The following is a 26,855-nucleotide window of genomic DNA, read 5'->3' as shown; positions in this document are numbered from 1 at the left end:
GTTGCTATACATAACCAACAATTTTACAGTTACTACTGCCCTAAAGATGACAATACAATAGTAAATGTACTCCAGCCCAGTCTTATAGTAAGTCTAGCACCACACAACGCCACTCACAGGACCTGCAACACCCCCTCCCCGACCAGTAACTCAATTTTCTTTACAACCATCCTCTACACGTTTTTGCCTTCTTGGTCCAGGTTTTGTCAGGATTATCAACACACTCTCTAACTTTACCCATCACCTCAGAAAAATAGACTGTCAGCGGTTCTATGATCTCATTATAATAAAAAAAGAAAACCCTCGGAAAGAGCTTCCATGGAAGAATACCAGACACCGATGAGCAGGTCATGGTGTGGAGGAACGCAATGATGCTACCGGTGGTGGGTATTACCATCCTTTTCAAGGAACATCTTGCAAGAAGTTCAATAAATATTGGTTATTCATTTTCCCTAAGTCAGGACAGTCTTAATTTTAATCAGCATCTTGCTTACCCGATATCTTTGTGTTGAGTAAGATGTGGCAATTCAAAGTGCTGTGGGCACCGGAAATCGTTTATTTGGCAACATGGAACAGAGTTGCTTCAAATGGATAAGAAGTCACATCAAACAGTTGGACCACCCTCAAGAGTCAGGAAGAGAAGGTTTCTAGCATCACTTATGGAATCTAGGCCCATCCTGTTCGCATGGAAGGGTTGAGTGGAGTAGTGGTACAGCGGAATATTAAAGCAAGGCTTCCAGTTGGCTGAACTGTAACCAAGGTACACCCCAAATGTTACATGGGACTGCTAGATGACACTTTACTAGCCAGACAACTGTGAAGGGGCTAGCCCATGCTTTAATACCAGAAGACTTAAGTTGTTTTTGTTTCATTTGTGAAGCAGACTATTTTCCTAATTTCCATTTGCGTCAGAATAAACATATGCGTGTGTGTATATCTGTTAGGAGGCTGATGTAAAAACAGGTGAAATAATGGGGTTTTGAAGGTACTGTGATGTGACTGACTAACTGCACTATTGAGACCTAATATCCCTGAATGTGGAATAGCCTTTTAGTCCTGCGCTTCCCGTCTGATGGAAAGGAGCGGAAACTTAGGGGAGATAAGAGCTGGGCGACCTAGCACTAAGCCTTGTCGAGCACTGGCAGGGAGGCTACCTGGAGGCTTCCAATGTCATGGATACATCTTCACCAGGTGCGGACAAGCAGGAGAAAAGCTGCTCAATCCAGACCCATGTTTCCTTTATGCAGTGTAACTGGGCAGAGACTGGCAATTTGCCACTAAGGCCTACCGATCCCATATTGAGTTATAAGGCACTAGGGAAACACAGTACTACGAGGGTTCCTTCTCACAGACCATGACCGACAGCGATGGCCTCACGCCCTTTCCTTTCTCAGATGGAGACCCAAGAGGTGAATCAGGCGAAATTAATTTTGCATGTGCTCACAATACAAGTCGTGTTTTCATCTTTTGTAGTTCACTACTTACTGAGAAGTAAGAGCACTCCCTCTTAGGGACGTTCCTTCATTAGTGTCGGTGTAACTGTACCACTATGGCAGGTTGAGTGAGGTGAAAAGTGAGTGTATGTAATCTAAGAGTACTTAAGTACTCAACAGTCCCATCAGCTGTGACTGTATTGCTTATGAAGTGTCCTGCTAAGACAGGGCAAACTGTTATCTTTACCACAAAAAGCTCTTTCCTGTGTTCATTGGGAGTTATGCACAGGCTCCTTTCTGTATCTGCAATCCAGAATGGAGGTATTTTGGTTGTTCAACGCATCCCTAAAGGTAGCGTCCACGCTTCTGTACAAGCAGTGGAGGCAATATTTGGTGCAAACAGGAGTGAAGGCCAAGTGGGGAAAACAGTGCACTCAGTGGAAAAGAACAAGTTACATATATCAGTCCACCTTAGTAACACACAGTGCTATACGTAACCATGCTGTGCTTTACATACTTAGAAAATGGAATAATAACAACATGCCAAGCAGCATGCTCAGAAAGAGTCCAAAGAGGCTAATCCTCGTACCAGAACGACATAAGGATAAATATTAGCTGCAATGTTTAATGTCCAACTAGAAAAGGTTTATATAAAACTCAAGATAGGATTAACAGAATGAAAAAAGACCCAACAATTGGTGTAATAAGAAATGACCAAAGCCAAATTTTATTTCTGAAAGAATGCCGACAGGACTGCTATAGGGCATGCTACAGGTGTTAAACTTTTGTACTTGATTCCAGAATTCACGTATAAAATAAATATGTCAACTGGCCTTGTCTCATATTGAGATTACAGAGCAAGGAGTGCTGGCATCAATCAGTGATTTCACTGTTTAAATTGCAAATGCCTTGTTTTTGGGGAAAGGCAGAAATTAGTGGATATAATGTGCGCCAGCAACATGCGGAGGTCCTAACTGCCTGATATAGATATTTGTTTTAACACACAAACCTTTTCACAAGAGATGTTACAATCAAGTTTGCGTTCTGCGATTCCGAATATGGAGGCTATGGCACGTCTTAAAAAGCATTTTTGATATTAAAATGCATCTCTCTGAAAACCTTTCAGTAAATCTGGCTGCTGTGCTGTTTCTGCCTTCTATAAATGAAAAAAGGGTATTGGAGGAGGTAGCTAGAGAAATTAAGAAGGCTACACAAGAGAAACAAAAAAAAACACAAGGTAGCATGGGGGAGGTAAACAGCATCACTGCTGACATTTATGGTGCTACTACAATATCATTAGTTCACAGTGTGTTAAGGAAAGGTGTGACCAGATCATGACAACAGGCTATGAAAGGAAAGGGACATGGAGGGAACACAATGATAGCGGTAAATATTAATAGGCGATCACAAATTGGCATAGGTCAACAACTCATTGAGTGACATGGGAAAGTCATGGGTGGCCTGGGGCACTGAAAGAGATAGAAATGTAAGAGGTCAGAGGGAGCAAAACGTTATATGCTGGTAAATCAAGCTCACTGGCATATAAAAAAAAAAAATCCCGTCACGGTGACCTGAAGTGGTCACTAGGACGTCACGCGGAGCTACCTGCAGTCAACAAGTGGTCATAGGCTGACATGGGGTAGGTCAGGAACAGGAAAAAGTGTGACACAGAGAGTTAACAAAGGAGGTAAATAAGAGGTCAATGAGCTGCATGATGTAATTGGCCAACTGAAGGCAAGTGAGGAGGAAGGCACAGATCTTATCGGCGCAAGGGGAGGTCACATGTTGAAAGAAGGAGGCACACAAGATCACAATATGACACAGGGAGCACGGCTGTTGGTGATTTTCTCCACTGGATCCCCATTGCTGGCTCGTCTTAAGGCTTCCATCAGCTATGAAAAACAAAACCCAAAATTAAATGATATTCCATGGAAAATGTGACCAATATGAAAAAGTGAACTGGCAAAGACACAGACTGTGCAAATTATAGGAGTAGATGGGCTAGAAATATTACCATTGGGATGCAAATCCTTGCACTTACAGATCTGCATATGGGAGATGGATTGGCCCAAGCTTCCCTCTTCGAGGGTCTCAGCAGACTAGTTTCTTGCTTCTGAGTAGATCAGTGAACAGGACAGTGGTATAGTTTCTTGTCTCTTGATGTATCAGTGGACTAGCACATGGATACAAAGCCCCATCTCCAAGGATGGGTGGCTCAGAAAATTGACAGTTGGATACTGGCACTTCTAGGACTGCTTTAAAAAGGGGTTCGCCCAAGGATACAAAGCATTTTGTTAACAGCAGGAGATGGCTTCAGGTCCTAGCACAAGGATGGAGCATTTCCTTGGTCTTGGCTGATATCTGAGGATCTTGGGAAAGAGACATTGTGCACTTCACCTCTATGAGTGTAGGTTGGATTGGGCCACTCGTACGGGAGCAGAGAACTACAACTCCATTGAAAGATTGCTCAGGGGAATGGCACAGCAAAGCAGAACCCCTTGCATCTTGGACTGGATTATTAAAACAATTTGTGCGGAGTTACTGAACATTTCACTTATTGGTCGGGTTCTTTAAAAAGGAAAATTGAATACAGTGCTTCTACTGTAAGACACCAAACCCTGGAATGCCATTGTAAATACTGAGGAATTCTGGAACCTGTAGTCAAACGTTTTTGTGTCTCAAACGATAAACCACATGGCCCAGAATGGTTTGTGATACGGATTGGCCTTGCAGCGCTACAACCATCCCATTAATCTATTATACTCACATCCTTTTCAAAGGGGAATCCGCCAAGCTCCAGTTTGGAGAATACCAGTTGACCATTTATCTCGATTTCAAAAGCTCCTAAAATACAATAAAGAAATAAATTCCCAATTAGAGGATTATTGATTGTACCTGCACGCCAAGATGCTTCACAAAAGTCGGCAGGGTTATATTTATGCTTTTAATACCGAAATAATTGATTTGTTTAGTAAGTGCAGAGAAGTACACTTAGAGCACACAGGTCTGGCTAGGTCCCTTATTTCTTATTTCCTGAATATGCCTGATTCATATTAGAGAGGTACTGCCTGGTAACACCTTGGATTGCCTGCATCTGGATGGGTCATGCCTGGGAGGAAGAGTCTTTTTGGGCCCTGGATTTCCTGTCGGTGCACCGTTCATGTCTGGGGAAGAGGCTGTTTTAGTTCTGGAATTCCTCTCGTGTTCAGATAATGCTAGGAAGGAGAGACTGTTAGCGCCCTGGGATCCCTGTCTCGATTTTGTTCACACCTGGGAGTGAATAGCTGTTTGGGCTCCAAATATCTGCATGTTGCATTACGAAGAGGAAATGCCTGATTATGCCTTGTATTCTCAAGATCAGGCATAGGAAGGACAGACCGGTTGGTCCCTAGATTCCCTTTATGTGTATAGCTCATGTCAGATGGGGCAGTCTGGTTGAGCCCTGGATTCCATAGATCAAGGCAGCAGATTTCTGTGAGTACAGGCAGGCCAGGCCCTGTATCAGGCCCTGTATCAGTTCATGTCTAGAGATGCAAGCTGTTCATGAAGGGACAGGTTGATTGGGCCACTGGATTGCCAGTATCTGTATGGTTTATGATTGGGAAGGAGGGGCTGTGTGTCTCTTCTTCCAGTGTCTCTGTGCTATACTACGGAGAGGCACAGCCTAGTTACATCTCTGATGCTCAATCTCTGTAAGGAACATACCCGAGAGAGCAGAATGGTTGTACCCTCGATTCCCTTTATTTGTGAATTTCATTCCAGGGGAGCCCCTTGATTCCATTACTCTAGACAGTGCATTCATGTGAGATACAGGCTGGTTAGGCTCTGTTTTTCTCTGTATCGGTGTAGCTCATTTCTCGAGGCATAAAGTGCCTGGGATTGACTCCCCTCTGTGTGGTTCATGCCTGGAACATACAGGTCGATTGAACTCTCATATTTGCAAGACTGATGCCTTGATGTGCCAGATAAGTGGCTAGGAGTGGTTTGCCTTTGCATTATGGGATGGGCAGCGAGAGGCATGCTGTTAGAGTCACTAGCAGGATAGGCTTGCAGAGCTCTGGGTTTATATCATCTGTGTGGCACATGCAACTGAAGGGCAGAGTTTTGGGGCAACCGATTCTTTATATGGCAGCATGGGTATGATGCTTTAACAGGAAACAAACTGGTTTAAGACATATTTTCTGCATAGGTATTGTCCATAATGACTGATGATGCTTGAGCGAGACAGACTAGTTGTGTCCCTGGATTTTCTGTATTTGCAGCAAGCCTGACGTAGACAGCGTAGTGAGGGTTTGCAGACTCCATGCCTGAAAGAGAGGCGTGGCTAGTTCTGTGTCTGGATGGAAGCCTGCCTGGAATGGAGAGGCTCTACACTCTATGTAGCAGTATGGTTCATGTCTGACTCAGTCAATCCATATGCTGTTAGAAAGTCTTGATGAGTGGTGCTTGTAGACTAGCAACACTCACACATGGCCCAAGAACTGAACTCTGGACAGAAATAGTGAGGTGGCACACTCACCTGTGACCCCGGATCGTGACTCAATGGTGACATCTGGGAATTCCTCCTTCACTGCGCTGACCAGTTCCAGATAGTGGGACTCGAACCCACAGTGTTCACTAAAGAAAGAAACAGAGATTAGAAGACATTACCCCCATGATCTTTCCTTGATTATTTGTACACACTCAGCTCCTTCCTAAATGGTTGTGAGTGACTGTACTTGCCTGCGGCTTCAGGCATTCCCAGCCAGTGGAGATGGGAGGAGAGCAGAATAGCAGAATAATTGTGGAGTTTAAAATAGCTGTGGCTCGCAACAGAGCATTGATGGTGGAAGGAGCTATTTTTCCTGCTTTGCAACCCACACAATATATATGTTAGACACCCAAACAATAGGCAGGGGGTAGGAGGGTGGAACAGCTGCTCCCTTGCTCAGATATAGATCCTTTGTGTTCGCTCGGAGAATAAAATGCCAACTGCTGTAGCTTGCAAGTAACCTGCAGCTCACTGGTTCTAGTTCTGCACGTTCTGGTTTCTATCCTTCCAAAGCTCGGAAAATTAGCAATTATGGACAGTAAGTAATACCTGTAATTTACAGTACTCTGAAACGGGGAAAACTGCAGAAGCTTGCACAATATAAAAGCAAGTTGTTGTTGTTCTTATGACCAAAGCGTTAAAATTCAATAGGGAAGTTTATAAAGAAGAAGAAAAAAAATTGAACTAGAACAATCATCACAGGGACAGACTGGCTCCCATCGTGCAATTCAACAACTCTTGTCTTTATTACATCCAAGTGGATGGGCCACCTTCCCCACACTGTGCTTATGGCAAGACTGTACTTCTCAAATTCCTGAAAGTCGTGTAATTTGCAGGCAATGTCATCCAGTCATTGTTTATGTAGGAGATCTCTGGGTTTGCCCTGTCACCTCTACTGAACATTGTCAGAGCACTAAAAGCTAAAAGCCCAAAGCATCTCCCTGGACACCTTAAGACTGGTCTGATCCTACAACTCTTGAACATGGCCAACTTGAACCCGGATGATCTCACTACCTACTGTTAAATCCCATCCTTGTTAAAGATATTTGAGAAGGTTGTACACAGCTAGTTTCATGAGAGACCACATTCAATACCCATCTGTATAACTGCCAGTCTAGATTCAGACCACAGACCACAGTGCGGCGTGGTTGATGACCTGCTTACACAAGATAACACTGTCAATTATGGAGCCATATGTGCTGGCCAATGGGTTTTGATTAATCGTCCTGCAGTGATTCACTTGCTATTTGAAGAACAGAGCCCAACTAGTCAATAAGGGTGTCGTCCTGTCATCAGTGTTATAAAGCCCATTGGAGTCCTTACAGCCGGCAAGGCTAGCAGTATTTACCAGTATGAGAGCTATACTTGCCACTCTCTTGTTTAGGTGACTTGTGTCCTTCCACCACTCGTTTTTTGGGAACTACTACAGTGCAAATATGTGAATGCCTATGCCAGAAAAGCATTTCATTACAGCCACCCAGCATGTTCACACACCTAACACAACGGTAGCCATTTTGCCAATTTCAATTCACCATTCCAAGACAGAGGCCATCAAATAACTTTTTTTCTAAAGTAAAAATAAAAACATTTCAAGATCACGTATGTTCATGCAAGCATGTGTTATCACGAACAGGCGACCATTTTGCTGAATGTTTTCTTTTGAATGAAGGCACTAGCCTTGGTAACAAGCACTGGGAAAGCCAAATGGTCACCACTCACCCTTTTTAAAGGCAACACTTATTAGCCTTGCCAGTTTTTATGTGCTGCTAATGCTTCCTGATGAAGCCACAGTTTGAGGTTTGGAAGGCATTCTTTGTGAAAAAGCGTGTGGTCCACCGAGTCACACCACTTTGGACTTCCTCTGTGTCTAGTTTTCAGAAATGTCTGAGTTTGGTAGGTTTCCCTGGGTGCAGCTAAGCTAATGCCCAAAATCTGTAGCAACCCATGCTGTTAAAAAAAGCTTTCGTTTTGCTGAGTGACAAGTGATGTCTTCTGGGCGTTTTTTTGGGGTTGTGTGTTCCGGCCACTAGGCCCAGGTACACAAGTGGGATAGTGTTTCTATCAGAAGTCTGGGTACAAAGAATTGTAGAACACTTGTGTATTTCTCAGCATTTTCGTCTTCCCAGTGTACAAGAAATAAGGCATTCTGAATGATATGATAGTGTGGGTAAACCCAATTTCAGAAGTGTACACATTTGTAAGTCCTGCACTGAAACAAAAATATACACATCAAAACAATGCTACCAATGTCTATTTATTCCTACTTATTACTTTTTTTATTTTTTATTTCAATTAATATTTCTTTTGGTGAAAAAAATTAGGAATCTACACAAAAGACCCCTTGCTGAATCCACAGTTCTGTCTATTTTTCAGGATCATGCATGCGTTTCACACGTGCTTCCATCACAAACTGGTAGTAGGCTAAAACCACAAACATTAGGAAAAATGTAGTTTTTTTAATACAATGTTGCATGCTCCTGAAAGCTGGGAAGATGGTGATCCTAGCACAGGATGTTTTGCTGATCGCATTTTTAGAAAGAAAACATACACTTTCCTTGCACAGCACTTTTTCCTCTGTCCCCGATGACACCCCCCTCAAGGCACCCCAGAAAACAACATTTAGCTACATAATGTTTTTTTCCTCAGTTTCCTACAGAGAAATTTACAAACCCTAGGCTCCTTTAGAATTCCCAGGATTTGGGAAAAAAAAGGACGCAAATTTGGTGTGGGTATCTTTGGTTGAAAAAGATTTGAAGGTTTGATCACAAACCACCTCAAACATCGAAACAGGCATTGGCAATGAAAGTAGATCTGGCATACGAATGAAAGTGCTTTTTGTGTCATTGTTGGGATTAGGCACTCAATAAGTCATCCTGCACACGTTTTGTCACTCATCTTTGCACTTGTGCACCCATTCATCCAGCCACTGACTGATTCTTGCAGTCAACCTTTAACCCTACAACAATAAAACACACCCAAATTCAACAATATATGCAAGATAAATTAAAAGAATACAAGTGGAAAAGAGAAAATATGCATATGCTTGGAATAATGAACCCAAACATTGCGGTGGTTGTCCGCCTTGCAGTAGTATTGTACGTAGTTTATGGTTGTTTTAAAGTTCCAACATGGCCACCACATTTAGAACCTACACGTTCACCATCTCGGAATAGTAAAACAATGATACACTATGACAAACGCATTACATAATAGTTGCCTGATTTAGAGGAAATGACCATGCGGATGTGACGCACAGCAGATTAAATGAGCAGCAAGCCAGCACTACCTGTAGGATACTTTAAAAAAATGTTAAATAAAAAGATAAGAAGCAAAGAAATGAAAAGGGAACTATAAAATGAGAACTTTGAAAACTAAAGGTGTAGCCGTAGCCAACCAGCCCTATTACTTAAGTGCACTCACTTTGAGGTGGATTTGCACACAGGATCAGAAAATGCTGCCATCTGCGGGGCAAGAGAGCCAATGGCTTTAGATCTCTGTGCAATTTACCCCTTCTAACCAGTAGTAAAGTGCCTGTCCTGCTCCTTTCCATATGGTCGAATTGGCCTACTCCTAATTGGTACATTTAACTTGCCTATACGACAACAATATATTGTACAAAATGTACACATAACCTGGAAGTTGAATGGCACTGGTGTGCTACAGTACCTCTAGTACCAACCACTATAGTAGCAGTGCAAACATGGCTTCAGGCCTACCACTATATCCTGACTGTAACAGCGCAAAACATGCACTGTGACCTGTCAAAATAAACTCTCTTAAATAAACCACCTTTTAAAATAATAATACGTCACTCCTAAGTAGGTTTTGGAGCCCATAAGGTAGGGTACATGTTATTTAAAAGTAGGGCATATACAAATTTAATGTTACCATGTCTTTACAGAGTCTAGTACCCAAAAGATAGTTTTCACTGTGGGAGGCCTAGCTGTCCTATGTGGAAAACTAGAGTACATATTAAAATCCTAATACTTTATCTCGAGAATGGGACTCAGGAATGGGGCTAGCTAGAAAAAATTATTAAACAATGTTTAATAGTTCTTAAAACTTTAACTCTATGGTGAAGTCGGATTTTGAATAAATATTAAGGAAAAGTAACTTTTAGACAATTACCTTTCCTTGCCTGAAATTCCTCGAGGATAATTTCTATTTGCATCTCCACTTCTACCAGACATTGATTAGCATTCAAATAGGTGTGAATGAACTGTGAAATTACCTGGAGCTACATACCTTGATTGGCAGGTGACCTGAATGATCAGAGATGACTATTCTGAACCACACAGAATATGCAGTGTCATGACTCTGGGCATCATTTTTGACATTACAATGTCAAATCCTGCTAAAGTGTCACATCCTGCTTGATATGTCTACTGTGGTTTACATACAACACTCGGGCACACTTGAAATGAAGAAACCACGATGCCAAGACATATCTTGTGCATTCACTGTCCAGTTGCTGGAAAACCTGGCTTTTGGCCTACCAGAATACTGTCTCTGGATGTATTGGGAGTACAGTGGCTGAATTCAAATGGATTTTAGTCTTATTTGTGAGAGGAGGCTAGAACTACCATAGTACACTCCCCAACCACCTCCAGCACTCAGATCCCATGTTGAGCGTGGCTAAAGAATTGCCCCATCTTGAATATGTCCAAAGTGGATAGGGGTGGCTCTAGAAATGTTCACCCGATTGGTTATGGGTTGCCCAAGGCATAAATGTGCCATCTCCAGGAACCCACTTCAGAACACTGCTGGACCTGAGGAAGAACACAAGAGAACACCTGTGGTCTGTGACCTGAGAGGACCCTCAAGGAACTGACTTGTTCCCTCTTGTATCGACAAAAACGTAGACTCCAGGGGTCATAAGACTGACCTGCTGCTCAAGCTATAGGGATACAACAAGCTACAAGAGGTTGTTCCTGCAGCTGCACAGCTGACACCCTATGAGACTCTAAGTACCTCCTCTGAGGTCCTGGGGGGGCTTTAGAAGTGTACTCCTGTGGTGTAATGGGTCTTAAATGACTTAGTCAGAAGATTACATCTTTGACCAGGATAAACCTGCTTTATCCCACTTACCCTCCATCATGGTCAACCTCAAACTGCACCTAGGTCCCAGTCTATCATGACCAGTGACTATCATGGGCTTGTTATGCTTTTTTCTACTTAAAAGTTTAAGAATGCATACATCTTGTTCCCTTTATTGGATTTTTCTCATTTTGGTGTGATTTTGTTTATTACATTTTACAATATTTTTCTAATTCAGGTGTTTTTTAATTGCTTTGTACAGTGACTTTATGACTGTTTTGGGACTGCATAAATACTTTAGACACTGCCCTGCGTTAATCCTGTCTGCTTTTATGCCATAGCTGCCAAGGTATTTGTTGTGAAGAACGGCACTGACACTGTCATTAAACAAGTAGTTGGTTTATTCAGCTCATGAGATAGATGTGACCTCCACCTCAGCCAGCTTCCTACAACCGTCTGAGGTGGAATGTCACCGTTCCCATAACAACCTACTATTGTTCTATCCTTAAAGACACAACACATTATAACATATCCTCCTTCTTTATACAATAACCACACACACACTCAGATTCTTAACATAAAAGATACAACAATTATATTGAACATAACCAAATTAGATTAGAATTTCGCATAAACAAACTTAACTATTTTACATACATAATCTCCTAAATACAAGGGTGGATGCATTTGTCTCTGCCCCCTTGCTGGCAAACAACCCCCATCCAGGTTCTGGATGGCCCTAGGAATGGTTCTAGGAGAGTTAACCTCAGATGTTTGAGAGGCTGAAACAACTTCATCTTCAGAACTCAGAGGGGCTGAAACCACACTCTTATCCAAATTTTGAGAAGCTCCAGCAATGGATTGCACTGTCTCAACATCAGATCGCGCTGTTTCAACATCAGATGTTCGAGAGGCTGACACAACCTCTTCTCTAGGACTCTGATAGTCTGAAACCACACCTTCATCCTCAACCATCACAAACTCATCACATTCATTCCTCTGAATACTGGACCTAGAGTCCTCCATACCAAATTTAGCTACCCTTCTAAAATTCCACCTTTCACCATTTTTCAACACAACGTGCCATGTACCTATTTCTTTTACTTGGAAAGGTCCTCGAAACTTGTTTAACCCACCAGCACTTCTTCCAGATTTTATTTGTACACAATCACCAGGCACAATCTTGTTATTGTGTTTCACTGTCCCTCTTGACATTCCTGCACACTCCCCTCTCCTCCCAACAAAGCTTTCAACCAAAACGGTGTTAACTTAGTACTAGGCTTCCGATCACTCATCAACTCAAAAGGTGAAGCAAAGCGTGTGTTGTTCTCTGTAGTCCGATACGCCCACACTAAATCACTTAGAACTTTTCCCACACATAGCCTATTAACCAAGGCCAGTTGAATGGCTCCCTTAACCATTCTGTTAGCCCTTTCCACAACACCATTCCCTTGGGGATTATAAAGAGAAGTGCGTGAACGCTTCACTCCACACTCACTTAAAAATTGTCTCATCCTATGCGACGTAAGTTAAATACCATTGTCAGTGACAAGACAGTCTGGGTATCCTTCCTCACCAAAGATTTCCGACAAGATCTTTATCTTTATCGTGGATACAGTCGTCACTTCCGCCATAAACTTCACGACCAACCACTTGGTATTGGCATCGACCAAAACAAAAGCAAATCTCTGATTATAATTCACACCTGTAATCGGACCAATAAAGTCACCACAGACTGTGTGCCAAGCTATGCCAGGATCCTGCATGGTCCCACACGAGGTTTGCTTGCCCACCTTCAACCTTTTCTCACTTTCAATGCACTCAGAACACCTTTCTACCCAGTTTACAACATCATTGTCCATTCCCGGCCACCAAAATTCGGCTTTAAGACATTTCTTGGACATTGTCTGTCCTAGATGTCCTTCGTGAGCAATATCAAATAATTTTTTCCTGACACCCACCCGCGGTCTCAACCTGTCTCCCCGTACCAAAACTCTGTTGCCCAAAATAGACAATTCATCCAGTACCTTCCCAAATGGCCTAAGAGCTGTTGGTAATGTACTCTCTCTTCTTCCTCCTTCTACAATCATCTTGACTACCCCTTTCAACACTTCATCATGTGACATCGCATCTTCGCATTCCTCTTTACTTACAGCCCCCGAGGTCCAGTGAACCACATCACCCACACTTGCAACTGCTTCTTCGCTCTCATACCTTAACACAGCCTCTTCATCAACTGACTTCCAATCTAAAGGTAGACGTGATAGGCAATCTGCCTGAACATTCTTCCAACCAGGTATGTATTCCAGAACATAATTATATTCCTGCAACCTTGCCGATAGTCGAGCTAGTCTTGCTGAACCCTTGCCAGTCCCACCCAAAGATAACATTTTCATCAACGGCTTGTGATCAGACCGTAAAGTCACTTGAGTTCCCGTATGTGAACTCTAAAGTACTCCATACCCCATGCTGCAGCTAACGCTTCTCTCTTGATAACAGAATAATTGCGCTCTGTATTCGTTAAGGAACGCAAAGCAAATGCAACTGTCTTTTCACCCGTTTGATGATTCTGCGCAAACACAGCTCCTATGCCGCATGCACTCGCATCCACCGTAATTACAGATCTCCTTCCCGTATCAAAAGGGGTTAGTATGCCAGCACCACACACTTCCTCCTTAATGTCCTCAAAACACTCTTGTTGCACGCTGGACCACAAGAACCTTACGCCCTTCCTCATCAAAACCTTAAGTTTCTCTGTCTTGGAGGCAAAGTTCTTCACAAATTTTGAATAGTACTCAATCATTCCTAAAAAAGGACCTCAGTTGATCTTTGTCCTGAGGTGGTGGGGCTAGTCTAACCCCTTCTGTGCCCAGGACGTAATGGCTACATCCTGAGGCACAGTGCTCGTGTGCCCAGAACGTAACCATTATGTCCTGGGCACAGAGCCCAGAGGGAGCGCTAGCTCTCCCTCTGTGGGGTTCCTCCCCACCCCCCAAAGGCAGGGATGGAAGGGGAAGCCCTTACCCTTCTACCCCCGACCCCGTGATGTCAGCGTGCGATCGCACGCTGTTTGTCGCAAGGTCTCCTCCCGAACAGAAATGCAAAAGCTTTTCTCTTTCGATCACGTGGAGGAGGCCGGAGAGGCTTCAAAGGGAAGGAAAGGAGTTTCCATCCCTTTGAAGTCTATCTGAGCGTTTTAGCAGCCGGAACGCCCACTAGACACCAGGGATTTATTTATGTTTATGAAATTGCCATGAGGGAGCGACCCCTTGGGCAAGGGTCGCTCCCGGGGGGGGGGGCATTTTTTTTAAGGCCTTTTCTGCCCCCATGGGGACAGACACCTCTAGGCACCAGGGATCAATTTTTTTATTTTTGTTTTGCTTTTGTTTTTAGAGGTGGGAGCCACCCCTTAGGCAAGGGTCGCTCCCCTAGGGGACAAATTATATTTACGCCATTTCTGCCCCCCTTGGGGGACAGAAACCATTAGACACCAGGGAGTTTTTTTTGTGTGAATTTCACGCAAGGGGAGCGACCCCTTAGGCAAGGGTTGTTCCCCTGGGGGGCAAATTTATTTTAGGCCATTTCTGCCCCAAGGGGTGCAGAAACCACTAGGCACCAGGGATTTTTTTGTTGTTGTTGTTTTACAGACGGGGAGCGACCCCTTAGGCAAGGGTCGCTCCCCTGGGGGGGAGGGGGCAAATTGTATTTAGGCCATTTCTGCCCCCTTTGGGGGCAGATCGGATGATTTTTGCTACGCCAATCTGTCCCCAAAGGGGCAAAAACCACCAGACACCAGGGATCTTTTTTTTTGCGTCAATGTCACGCAAGGGGAGCGACCCCGTAGGCAAGGATCGCTCCCCGGGGGGCAAATTTATTTTAGGCCATTTCTGCCCCCTGTGGGGGCAGATTGGCCTATTGTTATTAGGCCGATCTGCCCCCGGGGGGGGGGGGAAGAAACCTCTAGGCGCCAGGGCTAATTTTTTGGGGTGTTTTTTTTTGTTTGTGTTTTTAGAGATGGGGAGCGACCCATTAGGCAAGGGTCGCTCCCCTGCGGGGCAAATTGTATTTAGACCATTTCTGCCCCCCTTGGGGCAGATCAGCCGATTTTAGGTCAATCTAGGCACCGGGATTTTTTTTTGTGCCAATATCACGCAAGGGGAGCGACCCCGTAGGCAAGGGTCACTCCCCAGGGGGGGTTGGGGGGCAAATTTATTTTAGGCCATTTCTGCCCCCCCAGGTCAGATCGGCCTATTGTTATTAGGCCGAAACCTCTAGGGGCCAGGGCAAATTTTTTTTGGGTGTTTTTTTTTTGTTTGTTTTTTTTAGAGATGGGGAGCGACCCATTAGGCAAGGGTTGCTCTCCTGGGGAGCAAATTGTATTTAGACCATTTCTGCCCCCCTTGGAGGCAGATCGGCCGATTTTTGTTAGGCCAATCTGCCCCCATGGGGGCAGAAACCACTTAGGCACCAGGGATTGGTGTGTGTGCATGCATGTGTTTTCTTTAGGGGGGCAGCCCCTTGGGGAAGAGTCGTTCCCCATGGGGGCACATTACTGTTGGCAATATCTGCCCCCCCAATGGGGGGCAGATGGGCCTATTTTTGGAAGGCCCATCTGCCCCCAGAAAGCCCACCAGAGGCCAGGGAAGTTTTTTTTTTCAAGAATAAGAGGGTGGGGGTATGGCCATATCCCCACCCCAAATAAATGGGGCCAAAGTTGTTCTGCCCACCAGTGGGCAGATGGGGCAATTACCCCCGATCCACACCCGGGGGGGGGGGCAGAAAGTCTACTAGATGCCAGGGAATTTAAAAAAAACAAAAAATATTGGGGTGGTGGCTACCAAACAGTATGGGCCTGGTTACGCCCCCACCTCAACTGAAGGGGGTAACAGTCTTTCAGCTCTCCCCCGCACTCTAAAACATCTTATCCCACAGCAAGCAAGAAGACATTTGATTATTTTGGGCTTTAGCTTTACATATGGGCCATGAGAACTTGGCTTACTCTCAAAATCGTCCCACTTGGAATGGTGAGGGCTGCACTTTATGGACTTTGGGACGCTATCATGTAGAAAAATCCACAAGACCTAGACACATCTGAAAACTAAACATCTGGGTGATTCCAGGGTGGTGTGTTTCACATGCACCCCGCACCATTTTTGTACCCACAATCCCCTGCAAACCTCCAATTTTGCTGGAAATCACACATTTTTCCCACGTTTTTGTGATGGAACCTTCCGGAATCTGCAGGAATCCACAAAATTCCTACCACCAAGCATTGTCTCATCTATACCAATAAAAATTCTGCTGCACTTGTCAGCCTAAAAATGTGTTTTTTGCAAACTGCCCTTTTGGACACCTTTTGTTCCCCCTCAATATCGACATGTTTTTGGCTCTTCCCTTTCACAGGCACTTGGCCCACCTACACAAATGAGGTATCATTTTTACCAGGAGACTGAGGGGAACATTGGGTGGTATGAAATGTGTCCCAGTGCGGTGATCCCACACAGAAATGTGGGAAAAATGTGATTTTTTAGCTAAATTTGAGGTTTGCTGAGGATTCTGGGTAAGAAAACTCTGGGGGATCCACGCAAGTCACACCTCACTGGACTACCTCGGGTGTTTAGTTTTCAGAAATGTCTGGGTTTGGTAGGTTTCCCTAGAAGGGTGCTGAGCCCAGGACCAAAAACGCAGGTGCCCCCCTGCAAAAACAGGTCGTTTTGTATTTGATCATTTTGGTGTCCACATAGTGTTTTGGGGCATTTCCTTTTGTGGGCGCTAGGCCTACCCACACAAGTGAGGTACCATTTTTATCGGGAGACTTGGGGGAACGCTGGGTGGAAGGACGTTTGTGGCTCCTCTCAGATTCCAGAACTTTCTGTCACCGAAATGAGAGGAAAAAGTGTTTTTTGGGTCAAATTTTGAGGTTTGCAAAGGATTCTGGGTAACAGAACCTGGTCAGAGCCCCACAAGTCACCCCATCTTGGATTCCCCTAGGTGTCTAGATTTCAAAAATTCGCTGGTTTGCTAGTTTTCCCCAGGTGCCCGCTGAGCTAGAGGCCAAAATCCACAGGTAGGCACTTTGTGAAAAACACCTCTGTTTTCTGTGAAAAAATTTGATGTATCCACGTTGTGTTTTGGGCCATTTCCTTTTGTGGGCGCTAGGCCTACCCACACAAGTGAGGCACCATTTTTATCGGGAGACTTGGGGGAAAACAGAAGAGCAAAACAAGTGTTATTGCCTCTTGTCTTTCTCTACATTTTTTCCTCCAAATGTAAGGCAGTGTGTAAAAAAGACGTCTATTTGAGAAATGCCCTTTAATTCACATGCTACTATGGGCACCCTGGAATTCAGAGATGTGCAAATAACCACTGCTTCTCAACACCTTATGTTGTGGCCATTTTGGAAATACAAAGTTTTTCTTGATACCTATTTTTCACTTTTTATATTTCAGCAAATGAATTGCTGTATACCCGGTATAGAATAAAAACCTATTGCAAGGTGCAGCTCATTTATTGGCTCTGTGTACCTAGAGTTCTTGATGAACCTACAAGCACTGTACATCCCAGCAATCAGAAGAGTCCAGCTGACTTAACAGTATATTGCTTTCAAAAATCTGACATCGCAGGAAAAAGTTACAGAGTAAAACATGGAGAAAAATGGCTGTTTTTTTCACCTCAATTTCAATATTTTTTTATTTCAGCTGTTATTTTCTGTAGGAAACACTTGTAGGATCTACACAAATGACCCCTTGCTGAATTCAGAATTTTCTCTACTTTTCAGAAATGTTTAGCTTTCTGGGCTCCAGCATTGGTTTCTCACCCATTTTGGCCACTAACTGGAAGGAGGCTGAAAGCACAAAAAATAGTAAAAATGGGGTATGTCCCAGTAAAATGTCAAAATTGTATTGAAAAATTGGGTTTTCCAATTCAAGTCTGCCTGTTCCTGAAAGCTGGTGATCTTGCCACCGCAAACCCTTTGTTGGTGCCATTTTCAGGGAAAAAACCACGAGCTGCCTTCTGCAGCCCTTTTTCCCCATTTTATTTTTTTTTAAACTAAATTTTCACTGTATTTTGGCTAATTTCTTGGTCTCCTTTAGGGGACCCCACAAACTCTGGGTATCTCTAGAATCCCTAGGGTGTTGGAAAAAAGGACACAAATTAGGCGTGGGTAGCTTATGTGAACAAAAAGTTATGAGGGCCTAAGCGCGAACTGCTCCAAATAGCCAAAAAAAGGCTCGGCACAGGAGGCGGAAAAGGCCTGGCAGCGAAGGGGCTAATGGCATCTAGCAAAGTTATTCTTAGGTTTGATACCTTCCGCTGACAAAGTATGCCCAAGATATTCTATCTCTCGGACTAAAAATACACATTTCTCTTTCTTCAATGTCAACCCAGCATTTGGAATTCTGTCCAATATCTGCTTTAAAATGAAGTTGTGATTCTCCACTGTGTCCCCAAAAATCAAAATGTCATCCCGGAAATAAATTACATTTTCCAAATCTCGGAAGACATCAGTCATTACTCTCTGAAAAATGCTGGCCGCCGAACATAACCCAAAAGGCATTCTGGTAAATTGAAACGTGCCCTCCATGGTTATGAAAGCTGTGAGAGGTTTGGAATTGTTATGCAACTTGACTTGGTGATATGCATGTTTCAAATCCAATTTCGTGAAAAATGTCCTACCCTTCAATAGAGTCAAAAGCTCATTTATGTTGGGGAGTGGAAAATTGTCCGCAACAACACAGATTCAGACTCCTCTAGTCCACATAAAACCTCAACTTGTTATCGGCCTTACGAGTAATCACTACCGGAGATATCCAATCTGATGTCTCTATTGGCTCGTTTATTGCATTTTTTAACATCTCTCGCAACAACTTTTTGACCGCCTCTCTAACCATTATAGGTATCCTTCTAACCTTATGCTGAATTGGCATTGCCCCTTGTTTCAACTTGATTTTGTGCGACTAACCTTTGAGCTCACCCATTTCGTCATGAAACACCTTATCTGCACCCTTAAGAATATCCTCCATCGTCACTTCCTGTACCACCATAACAGGATTCTGAGCACGTGGATTTAAGACAATATGTAAATCATACTGATGGGCCCACCCAAGGATCGGTGGACCTGCCTCTGCCACATATACTTTACCCCTAACTTTCCTTTCTCCAAATGTGAGGTCAGCAACCATATAACCTATGATGTCGATTTCCTCACCCTGGTAACCACCCGGGTTGATATCTTTGGCAATAATCTGACATCAGGCCAGTTAGTTGTGAACAGTTTCTTTGGTATGATTGTATATAGAGACCCGGAATCAACCATTAGATGAGTCCCTTTCCCCTTTACCAGAAACTCAGCTGTTGGTCTTTGTCTCCTATTGTCCTGATGCCCTACTATCAGCAAACGATCTGCACACAGACCCAAAGCCTCATCTGATTCTTCTGACAATACAGGCACTTTTGTTTTTGCTATACTTCGACACATCCTTGCAAAATGTCCTTTTAGACCACACTTCCTACAGTCCTTTCCTTTCGCAAAGCAATTTCTCGCTCCCGTACTGCGATTAAAGCTGCCACCATTGTTGCATCCCCTACTGGTTCCTCTTACATTCTGAGCACCTTTACTACTTTTATACACACTTGTCCCATATTTGCTAATAACACTCTCACTGTCTACATGTTGTCCAATAACTCACACCAGTTTTCTCTTCTCTCTTATCCATCACCCTCATGCAGTAGTCAAATTCCTCTATAACTTTAGCAATCTCAATGGCATCCCTTAAAGTAGGATTCTTCGCAGCCCACAACCTCTCTTGTATTTTACGACTGTTGCACTGTACGATTAGTTGGTCACGTATCATTTCTTCAGTCATTGAACCAAACTGACATTTTAACGATAACTCTCGCAAGCTGGTAACAAATTCATCAATCGACTCTCCAGGACGTTGTGGCTGGGTATAAAATGTATGTTGCCTTATTACTATATTGCAACCTTTTGAGAATCGGATTTCTAATCTTTTACGAGCGTTAGTATAAACACCAACATTCGGTTGACCTTTCTGAATGGATAAAGCAGGTAAATACTTAAAAATGTGTTGTCCTTCCTTACCCAAAGCATTAAGTAAAATGGCTTTTTTGCGACTATGAGAAAAATTGTCCCCATCTACTGCCTCTAGATAATTGTCAAATACATCAAACCAGTCCTCCCATTCAAGTGACGGCTCACCCGGTTGGGATAAGAATGGAGATGGTGGTGCAATGGCATGTAAATCCATGTTGTCAATGTTCCAATATACAGAATAAAAAACTGATTATAACCCTCCAGCTCCAAGTACCTATTTACCTCCCACCAGCTCACTGTCCCGACTCAGTACCGTATGTTGTTCACAGCTGCAATGCAATACAATCCTTCTCAGCAGCCAATTAAAGGAAAACTGTACACAACACGTTCCTTCGACTCTGTATGAGTTCCGGTTCTAGTATGGCCAATGGTAGCCAATCTTAGATGTTTGTCTCCACTGCAGAATGACTTTTCCTCCAATCACTGCGTACCCGGAAGCAGTTCTCCATCCAACAGTTCCGGAAGAAGATATAACGAGTAAAACACTTGCAGTACACCAGGTGATGTCGGGCTCCCACGCACTCCCACTTACGGTGCACTACACGCTTCCCATGCGTGCAGAAGATCCGAAGAGCAGGACAGCAGGATTAGTCAAGGTGACATTGCGCTCCACACGCTTCTGCTTATTATGCGCTGCACGCGTTCCACCTGTGTTTCTGTTTGTACTGCGTGCGCCCGCAAACCAAGGCCGTTGAAACAAGGAGAGTTAAACGGCAACTAATTTGCATGGACACACAAAACATCCATCTAAAGCAGATTCAATTAATGGTGTGGGGCTACTTGCCCCTGACGTGCTTTCTGTAGCTGCAACCTGTAATGCTGTTGTAGTGACGGGACTGACACGTTGTTTGAAGTAATTCATTAGATTTATTTCCATTGAACAAGAGCGTCTTCTTCCTTGTTTCCCAGTCACATCCAACTGCCAACTCCCCCGATTCCACCCCGCTCACCCGCACGCATTCCAGCTCACTCGCACACATTCCATTCCGAAGCTAACTAGCACCATCACAACATAACAAATCTCCTTCCTTTCTGAAAAAGAAAACTTACAACACTAAAACAAATTTGCTAAAGCAAAATCAATGTTCAGAGCAAAGAAAAAAACAAACAATAAAAATGTACACATCGTTAACAAGGGTGGTATAACAATGGATTCATTTGAGTTGAACATAGTCTTCCAAGTAGCGAGGTGGTTTGCGAGCTCTTTGACTCCGACAGTACATGTTCACCTCTGGAGTGCAATCACCAGGATTACTGTCACATCTTTGAGAAAGTTTGCTACCAGAATGATCATTGGCAACTCTACTCTTGGACGCACAGCCCAATTCTTCATCACTCATCATCATAAAATTATTGCCACTCGACACATCACGCAATAGTTTCACATCTCCAACACTCCCTTTTTGATATAATGCTACTTTCCGTCTATTCCAATTTTTTCCATTCTCTAGCACTACATAATCTTTACATGCTTGACTGACTTTGAATGGACCTATAAATTTCGAAAGACCACCCGATAACCTTCCTCGTTTCATTTTAACCCAATCCCCTTCGACTATATCACTTTTTTTTTAAATTTAATTCCTAGTTTCAACAGACTTGGGGTTATTATATAACATCCAGGCAGGAGTTAATTTCGAACCTGGTTTCCTGCCTCTCATCATTTCAAACGGAGAACAACCTGTTGCTTTGTTAATGGTGGTGCGATGAGCCCACACCATATCCTCCACCATTTCCGTTACATCTTTCTCACTTTGAATGGCCATAAGAATGGTACCTTTCACCAAACTATTTATTCTCGTAAATTTCAGGTAAGTACTTAAATATGTGATGGGCCTCCTTGCCAATAGTACTTAATAATAAAGCTTTCTTCCTCAAAGGTGAAAAATTTGGGCCATCCAACGCTAATAAATAATTATCAAATAAATCTATCCACTCCTCCCATTGAATGGCTAGTTGTCCATGCATATCTAAAAGAACAGGCAGTAAATTGATGGAGGAAGCCATGGATATAATACAAATAACCGTAAACGCAGTTGCAATACAGAAGCAGTACTTGTTTTATAGATCAATTTCAGTTTCACTGTCGTTAAAGTCCTTCTTTTTATCAAAAAAATATAATAGTATCACAAAGGTTTCCAAGAACGAATTCACACAAAGTTGCTGTGCACAAGATGATGTGGATGAGCGTAGCTGCGTGACGTTGAGATAAAAAAAAAACATTGACTGCGCATGCGTGCTCTCAGTCACAAACTGCTCTCTCCAACAAAGAATCCAGAGACCTCACCCGAATCCCGAAAGGTCTCCTCAATTGTGGCACAGGTCATCGGCTACAGCAACTACAGCTCCTTAAAAGTCCTCTCATCCAGTACGTCGCTCGTCGGACTCCGATGCACACCGACAGCTGACTGCGATTAGGAACGCGTCTTGTTCAGGTGTCCACGCATCTGATGTGACTGGATCACATCCCTCTGTAGCTGCAACCTGTAACACTGTCAGGCGGAAACAGCTGACCCTGCGCCTACACGGTCCCCACTGCTCACGATCACAATGTCTGTCAGCCGGCAGCAGTTGATCCAGCGAAGCCTCTGGCCTGGATCAGGTCCGATCCCTAGATCCTTACTGCTCACAAACACGATGTCTGTCGTACAGCAGCAGCTGACACAGTGAAGTCCTTGGTACAGATCAGGCCCTCACGATCTTTACACAGTGCTAGTCAGCGGTCACACACAAATCTCATCGTGGCAAAGGTCACACCACTCCCTCACAGTAGAAGCTGGCTCCAACTCGTCGCCAAAATCATGTTGTGAAGAACGGCACCGATACTGTTGTTAAACAAGTAATTGGTTTATTCAGCTCATGAGATAGATGTGACCTCCACCTCAGCCAGCTTCCTACAACCGTCTGAGGCGGAATGTCACTGTTACCATAACAACCTACTAATGTTCTATCCTTAAAGACACAACACATTAGAACATAATTAAACTCAGTTTAATTTAGTGGTTTTGAGGATTCACATTGACATGGTTTGCAAGTATTCCTTGAGGTGAGTAGTCACCCACCCCAATTAATAATTCTATTTCTTACAATCCTGCATACAGTTCTAACATTATATTATAGAATAGAGTATGCAAAACAATATACAACCCCTCTCAATAGTGCCTAACAAAAATCAGCACAGTTGAAACTGTAAGGGTTTGTCAGAGTGGGTGGCCAACACCAAACCTCTTGCCTAATATAATAATCTTTGAGATTACATGTCACAAAATGTGTCTAGAACCTGTAACATAATGTAATGGTAATTTGTGATAAAGGCCTACTAGCTTTAGCGAATTATTTTTTTCACCAGGCCTACTGACTTTGTATGATAGGCAGATCAGGCATACTGCCTCAGACATAGCTGTCCCAGTGCACTAAACATCCTTCCCCACAAGGCAACTATTGGGCAATCACTCATAAAATAACAAAGCTATACAAAATTACAATTGGGTAACCACAAAACTGTCTCCCCTCAGAGGGCCTAAAAAGGATTCTCAAAGAGAAAATCATCTATATACATGGTTTGACACAGGGAGAATTCACGTATCAAAATCGTCTGTAGGCTTTAATTCAGAGTAATAACAATCCATCCTTAAATGATTTATATCTGTATATGCTTTTCACTATGAATAAATGTGGCCTCCTGCCTTTATTGTAACATTTCATTAAAAAAAGAGTTTAGGTTTATATCCAAGATTATTGGCTTGCCACTAAAAGCAGCTCGGTCCTATTGTCCTGGGTGTAAGAATTGCCACTAGTCAAAATGTGTAATACAGGCACTCTTGTCAGTAGAAAAATACAACTCCAACCAATCAACTCCTGCACTCATGGGAAACAATACATTGGTGGAGCTTAAGCCACTGTCTCAGTAGTAGTCTGAAAGTTCTTTTTTGTTGATCACATAAAGTCTGATGACAGCTATGCTGTCATCAGACAGACCTGTATAGATTAGTGTAGCCATGGGCATCCCATACTGCTCTCAAGCACACAACTAAACTAGGAAGTCTAAAGTTAATGATGTAAGGAGAAGGGTAGGATGCTGCAACACAACAATATATTCGTCATAACTACCCGTCTTCCCTCTGTACTGCTGCCATACTAAAACAAACACTGCAAATGATCTACTTAAGACACTCTAACAGCAGTACAGTGCCAAAGACTGTGCCCCCTCCAAAGATCAATTCCATCCCATTGTGAGCTTGATACTTTGTGAGTTAGTGAGCCTTGACTAAGCAGCCATACTTTTGCTGGCTCAGTGACTGGAAAAAAACAAACAATATAGTTACGGCTAAGTAGAGGGAAAACACCTTTTCTGTGGAAACACAATACTTCTTGCCAATCAAGACAAGTACTCCTGTCCACCAAGTGGTTCAGGCCAACGTCCCTCTCATTAGTGAGAAAGCTGTTTTCTGAAATGTAATACTTTGCACTAATGAAACCTTTAACTCTGGTTAACATAGAGATCTTTAGGTGTCAGACTTCATTTTGTTAGTGATGAGTCACTGCACCACGTGGATACATTTGTATTTTTATGTATCAGTAGAATAAAGTTTGAATGTGTTTCGCGGACAAAACGGGGGATCTTTGCAAGCGGTTTTGAATAAACATTTTGTTAATTCAAGGCTGCACTTAGCTATTTTACCAGAATTCAGAACTACACATGAAGCAATCATATTTGTTCCCGCACAGGTGGTGTATGTGAGAAGCTTCATGTTGTAGAATTATTAGTGATTTTATAAAGGTATTCGTTTCCAATTGTTTCAATCTCCTTTATTTTGATTGATTTAGTTCTTGCAAACCACGTACAAGCATAGTAAAAGTATAAAATCATTTGTTCAGAAGCCAATTAAAGTGTTCTTTTGCATGTGCAGAGGCAGTCTTCTCTTCCAGTAGATTTCTACAGGACAAATTTCTGAAAATAAAACTTTAAGAGTTCTCTGTCAGTTTCTGTAGGACCAAAGGGGTTCTATGTGTTAAACTGAAATCGTCATCTAGTAAGTTTTAAATTGAGACAAAGGTTCAGCGAGCACTAAAAGTCGTAAAGGTGTTTTAACATTGCTCCCAGTCCAACAGAAGTTCGTTGGCACCACTGAAAGTATTTTTCATAAGGTCAGGTGACAGCTACGCTGTCAAGCCTGAAGTAAAAAGGGCTTAGCGTCAACAGGAGACTTAAGAAGCAAGTGGTTAATTTCTATCCAATTCCTTTTCTATATTTGGATGTTTAAGGGCAACAAGACATTGACGGTAATTACAGGAGGCGGTGAAAGCCACCGAAACACTGATATGACAACAGTCATCACGATAGGTAAACTCAAAAGTCAGGTCTATATTTTTAAAAGTGACATTGCCCTGATTATACGAGTGCACTGTGGAATGAAACCACTAAAATGCCCTCAGCGACTTTTCTTCACCTCTAAACAACTAAACATGCTTTGCTGAAGTCACACGCATTGACTCCGAGAGCACCAGCTGGGATGCAAATTGGATTTTGCATATCTGATAAATCCTCTCACAACAAATATAATTTGGCATATGACGACCTAATTGACGAAAAACAGGTTCTCGTTAAGTGATAATACAAATGTCATACGTGTTGACAGGAAAGCAGCGCCCACAGACCATATGGTGCAAATATTCAACAGTCTTAACGGCGTAAAAAAACTGAATAGTCTCCAGCCCCCCATTAAGTAGCAAGGTGTCCAGTTTTGCTCTGCATTCAGTACAGAACACAAATATCTATGCGATTAGAATAAAGAAAAGTAATGATATAACGAAAAACGGTACTATCAGACCAATGCTCCAGGCTCTAAAACCTAACCGGCTAATTTCAGCGTTCCAAGCCTCACTATCGCTATTAGCCCCGCCTCATATCGCAAGGAGCAGGAAGTGATTGGCTGATTCTTGGACCAGCTGGCGTAAGGGACGTCTAAAATGGCGGCTGCATGATTAGCGTCGGCGGACGAAGCAAGAAGGAGAATACCGCTGCTTGACTCTTACCAGTACTCTACCACCATATTCACGGGCATGTTCACGTTAGCTACACCTGCCTCAGCGGCGTCCCCTTTAACTCCAGCACAGGTTTAGCTATCGCAAGTGTCTGGTTGTGGATGTGCGTGACGTCAGGATCTGTGCGAAGCTTGCTGGACGTGAACTTCCGGCCTTTCTGTCACAGCAAAGAGTTACTCCCCTTCAGCAAATCAGATTTCCGCTTTAATTAGGAACCGCCCCCGACCTTCCCAAATGTTCTTGTTTAATAACATGGACTTTGTCCTGTCTCTAGTGGCAATAAATCAAATGAGTTATAGGGTATCGCCAGGCTTATTGTTGACCGAACACGACTCATGCTTTAGCTATGTATTATTTGACATATAAGTAATTATATTAATTAGTATTTATATTGTGGTGTATACGGCAGAAAAGTGTCACCAAATGATTCCCAGTGATTAAGTGCTTGCAATGGAGAACACGAAACTCGAGTACGTGTAAATATGGGACCCTGGTGGTGGATGGGTGTTCGTGATAGATGGCGACTGTTCGGTAAAAGTCTTTCCGCACTTTTTTTGAAAGTCTAACCGTACAGAAATTAGCAGCATGGAAAAAACGTAATAGTAAAATTATCCTTTACTTAATTAGGGCACAAATAGACTACATTTTACGATAGCTTAGAGGGTTTATAGAGCTCTTGCAGAGGCTACGTTGC

The 26,855-nt window shown here is 43.1% G+C and overlaps 1 protein-coding gene across 1 annotated transcript; it reads right to left on the bottom strand.

Annotated features, from left to right (window-relative positions):
* Positions 1-2,134: 2,134 nt before the first annotated feature.
* MIEN1 (migration and invasion enhancer 1) lies at positions 2,135-26,351 on the bottom strand. Its single transcript, XM_069237436.1, has 4 exons — positions 26,153-26,351; positions 5,953-6,050; positions 4,201-4,277; positions 2,135-3,325 (listed from the first exon to the last, which is right to left on the bottom strand). The coding sequence occupies exons 1-4, from the start codon at positions 26,179-26,181 to the stop codon at positions 3,242-3,244; spliced, it is 288 nt and encodes a 95-aa protein (XP_069093537.1). The 5' UTR covers positions 26,182-26,351; the 3' UTR covers positions 2,135-3,241.
* Between the last annotated feature and the right edge of the window lie 504 nt (positions 26,352-26,855).

The sequence above is a fragment of the Pleurodeles waltl genome, chromosome 6 (assembly GCF_031143425.1).
Source record: "Pleurodeles waltl isolate 20211129_DDA chromosome 6, aPleWal1.hap1.20221129, whole genome shotgun sequence".
Lineage (NCBI taxonomy): Eukaryota > Metazoa > Chordata > Amphibia > Caudata > Salamandridae > Pleurodeles > Pleurodeles waltl.
The sequence above is the reverse complement of the archived record's forward strand: the minus strand, read 5'-3'. Positions and strand labels throughout refer to the sequence as shown.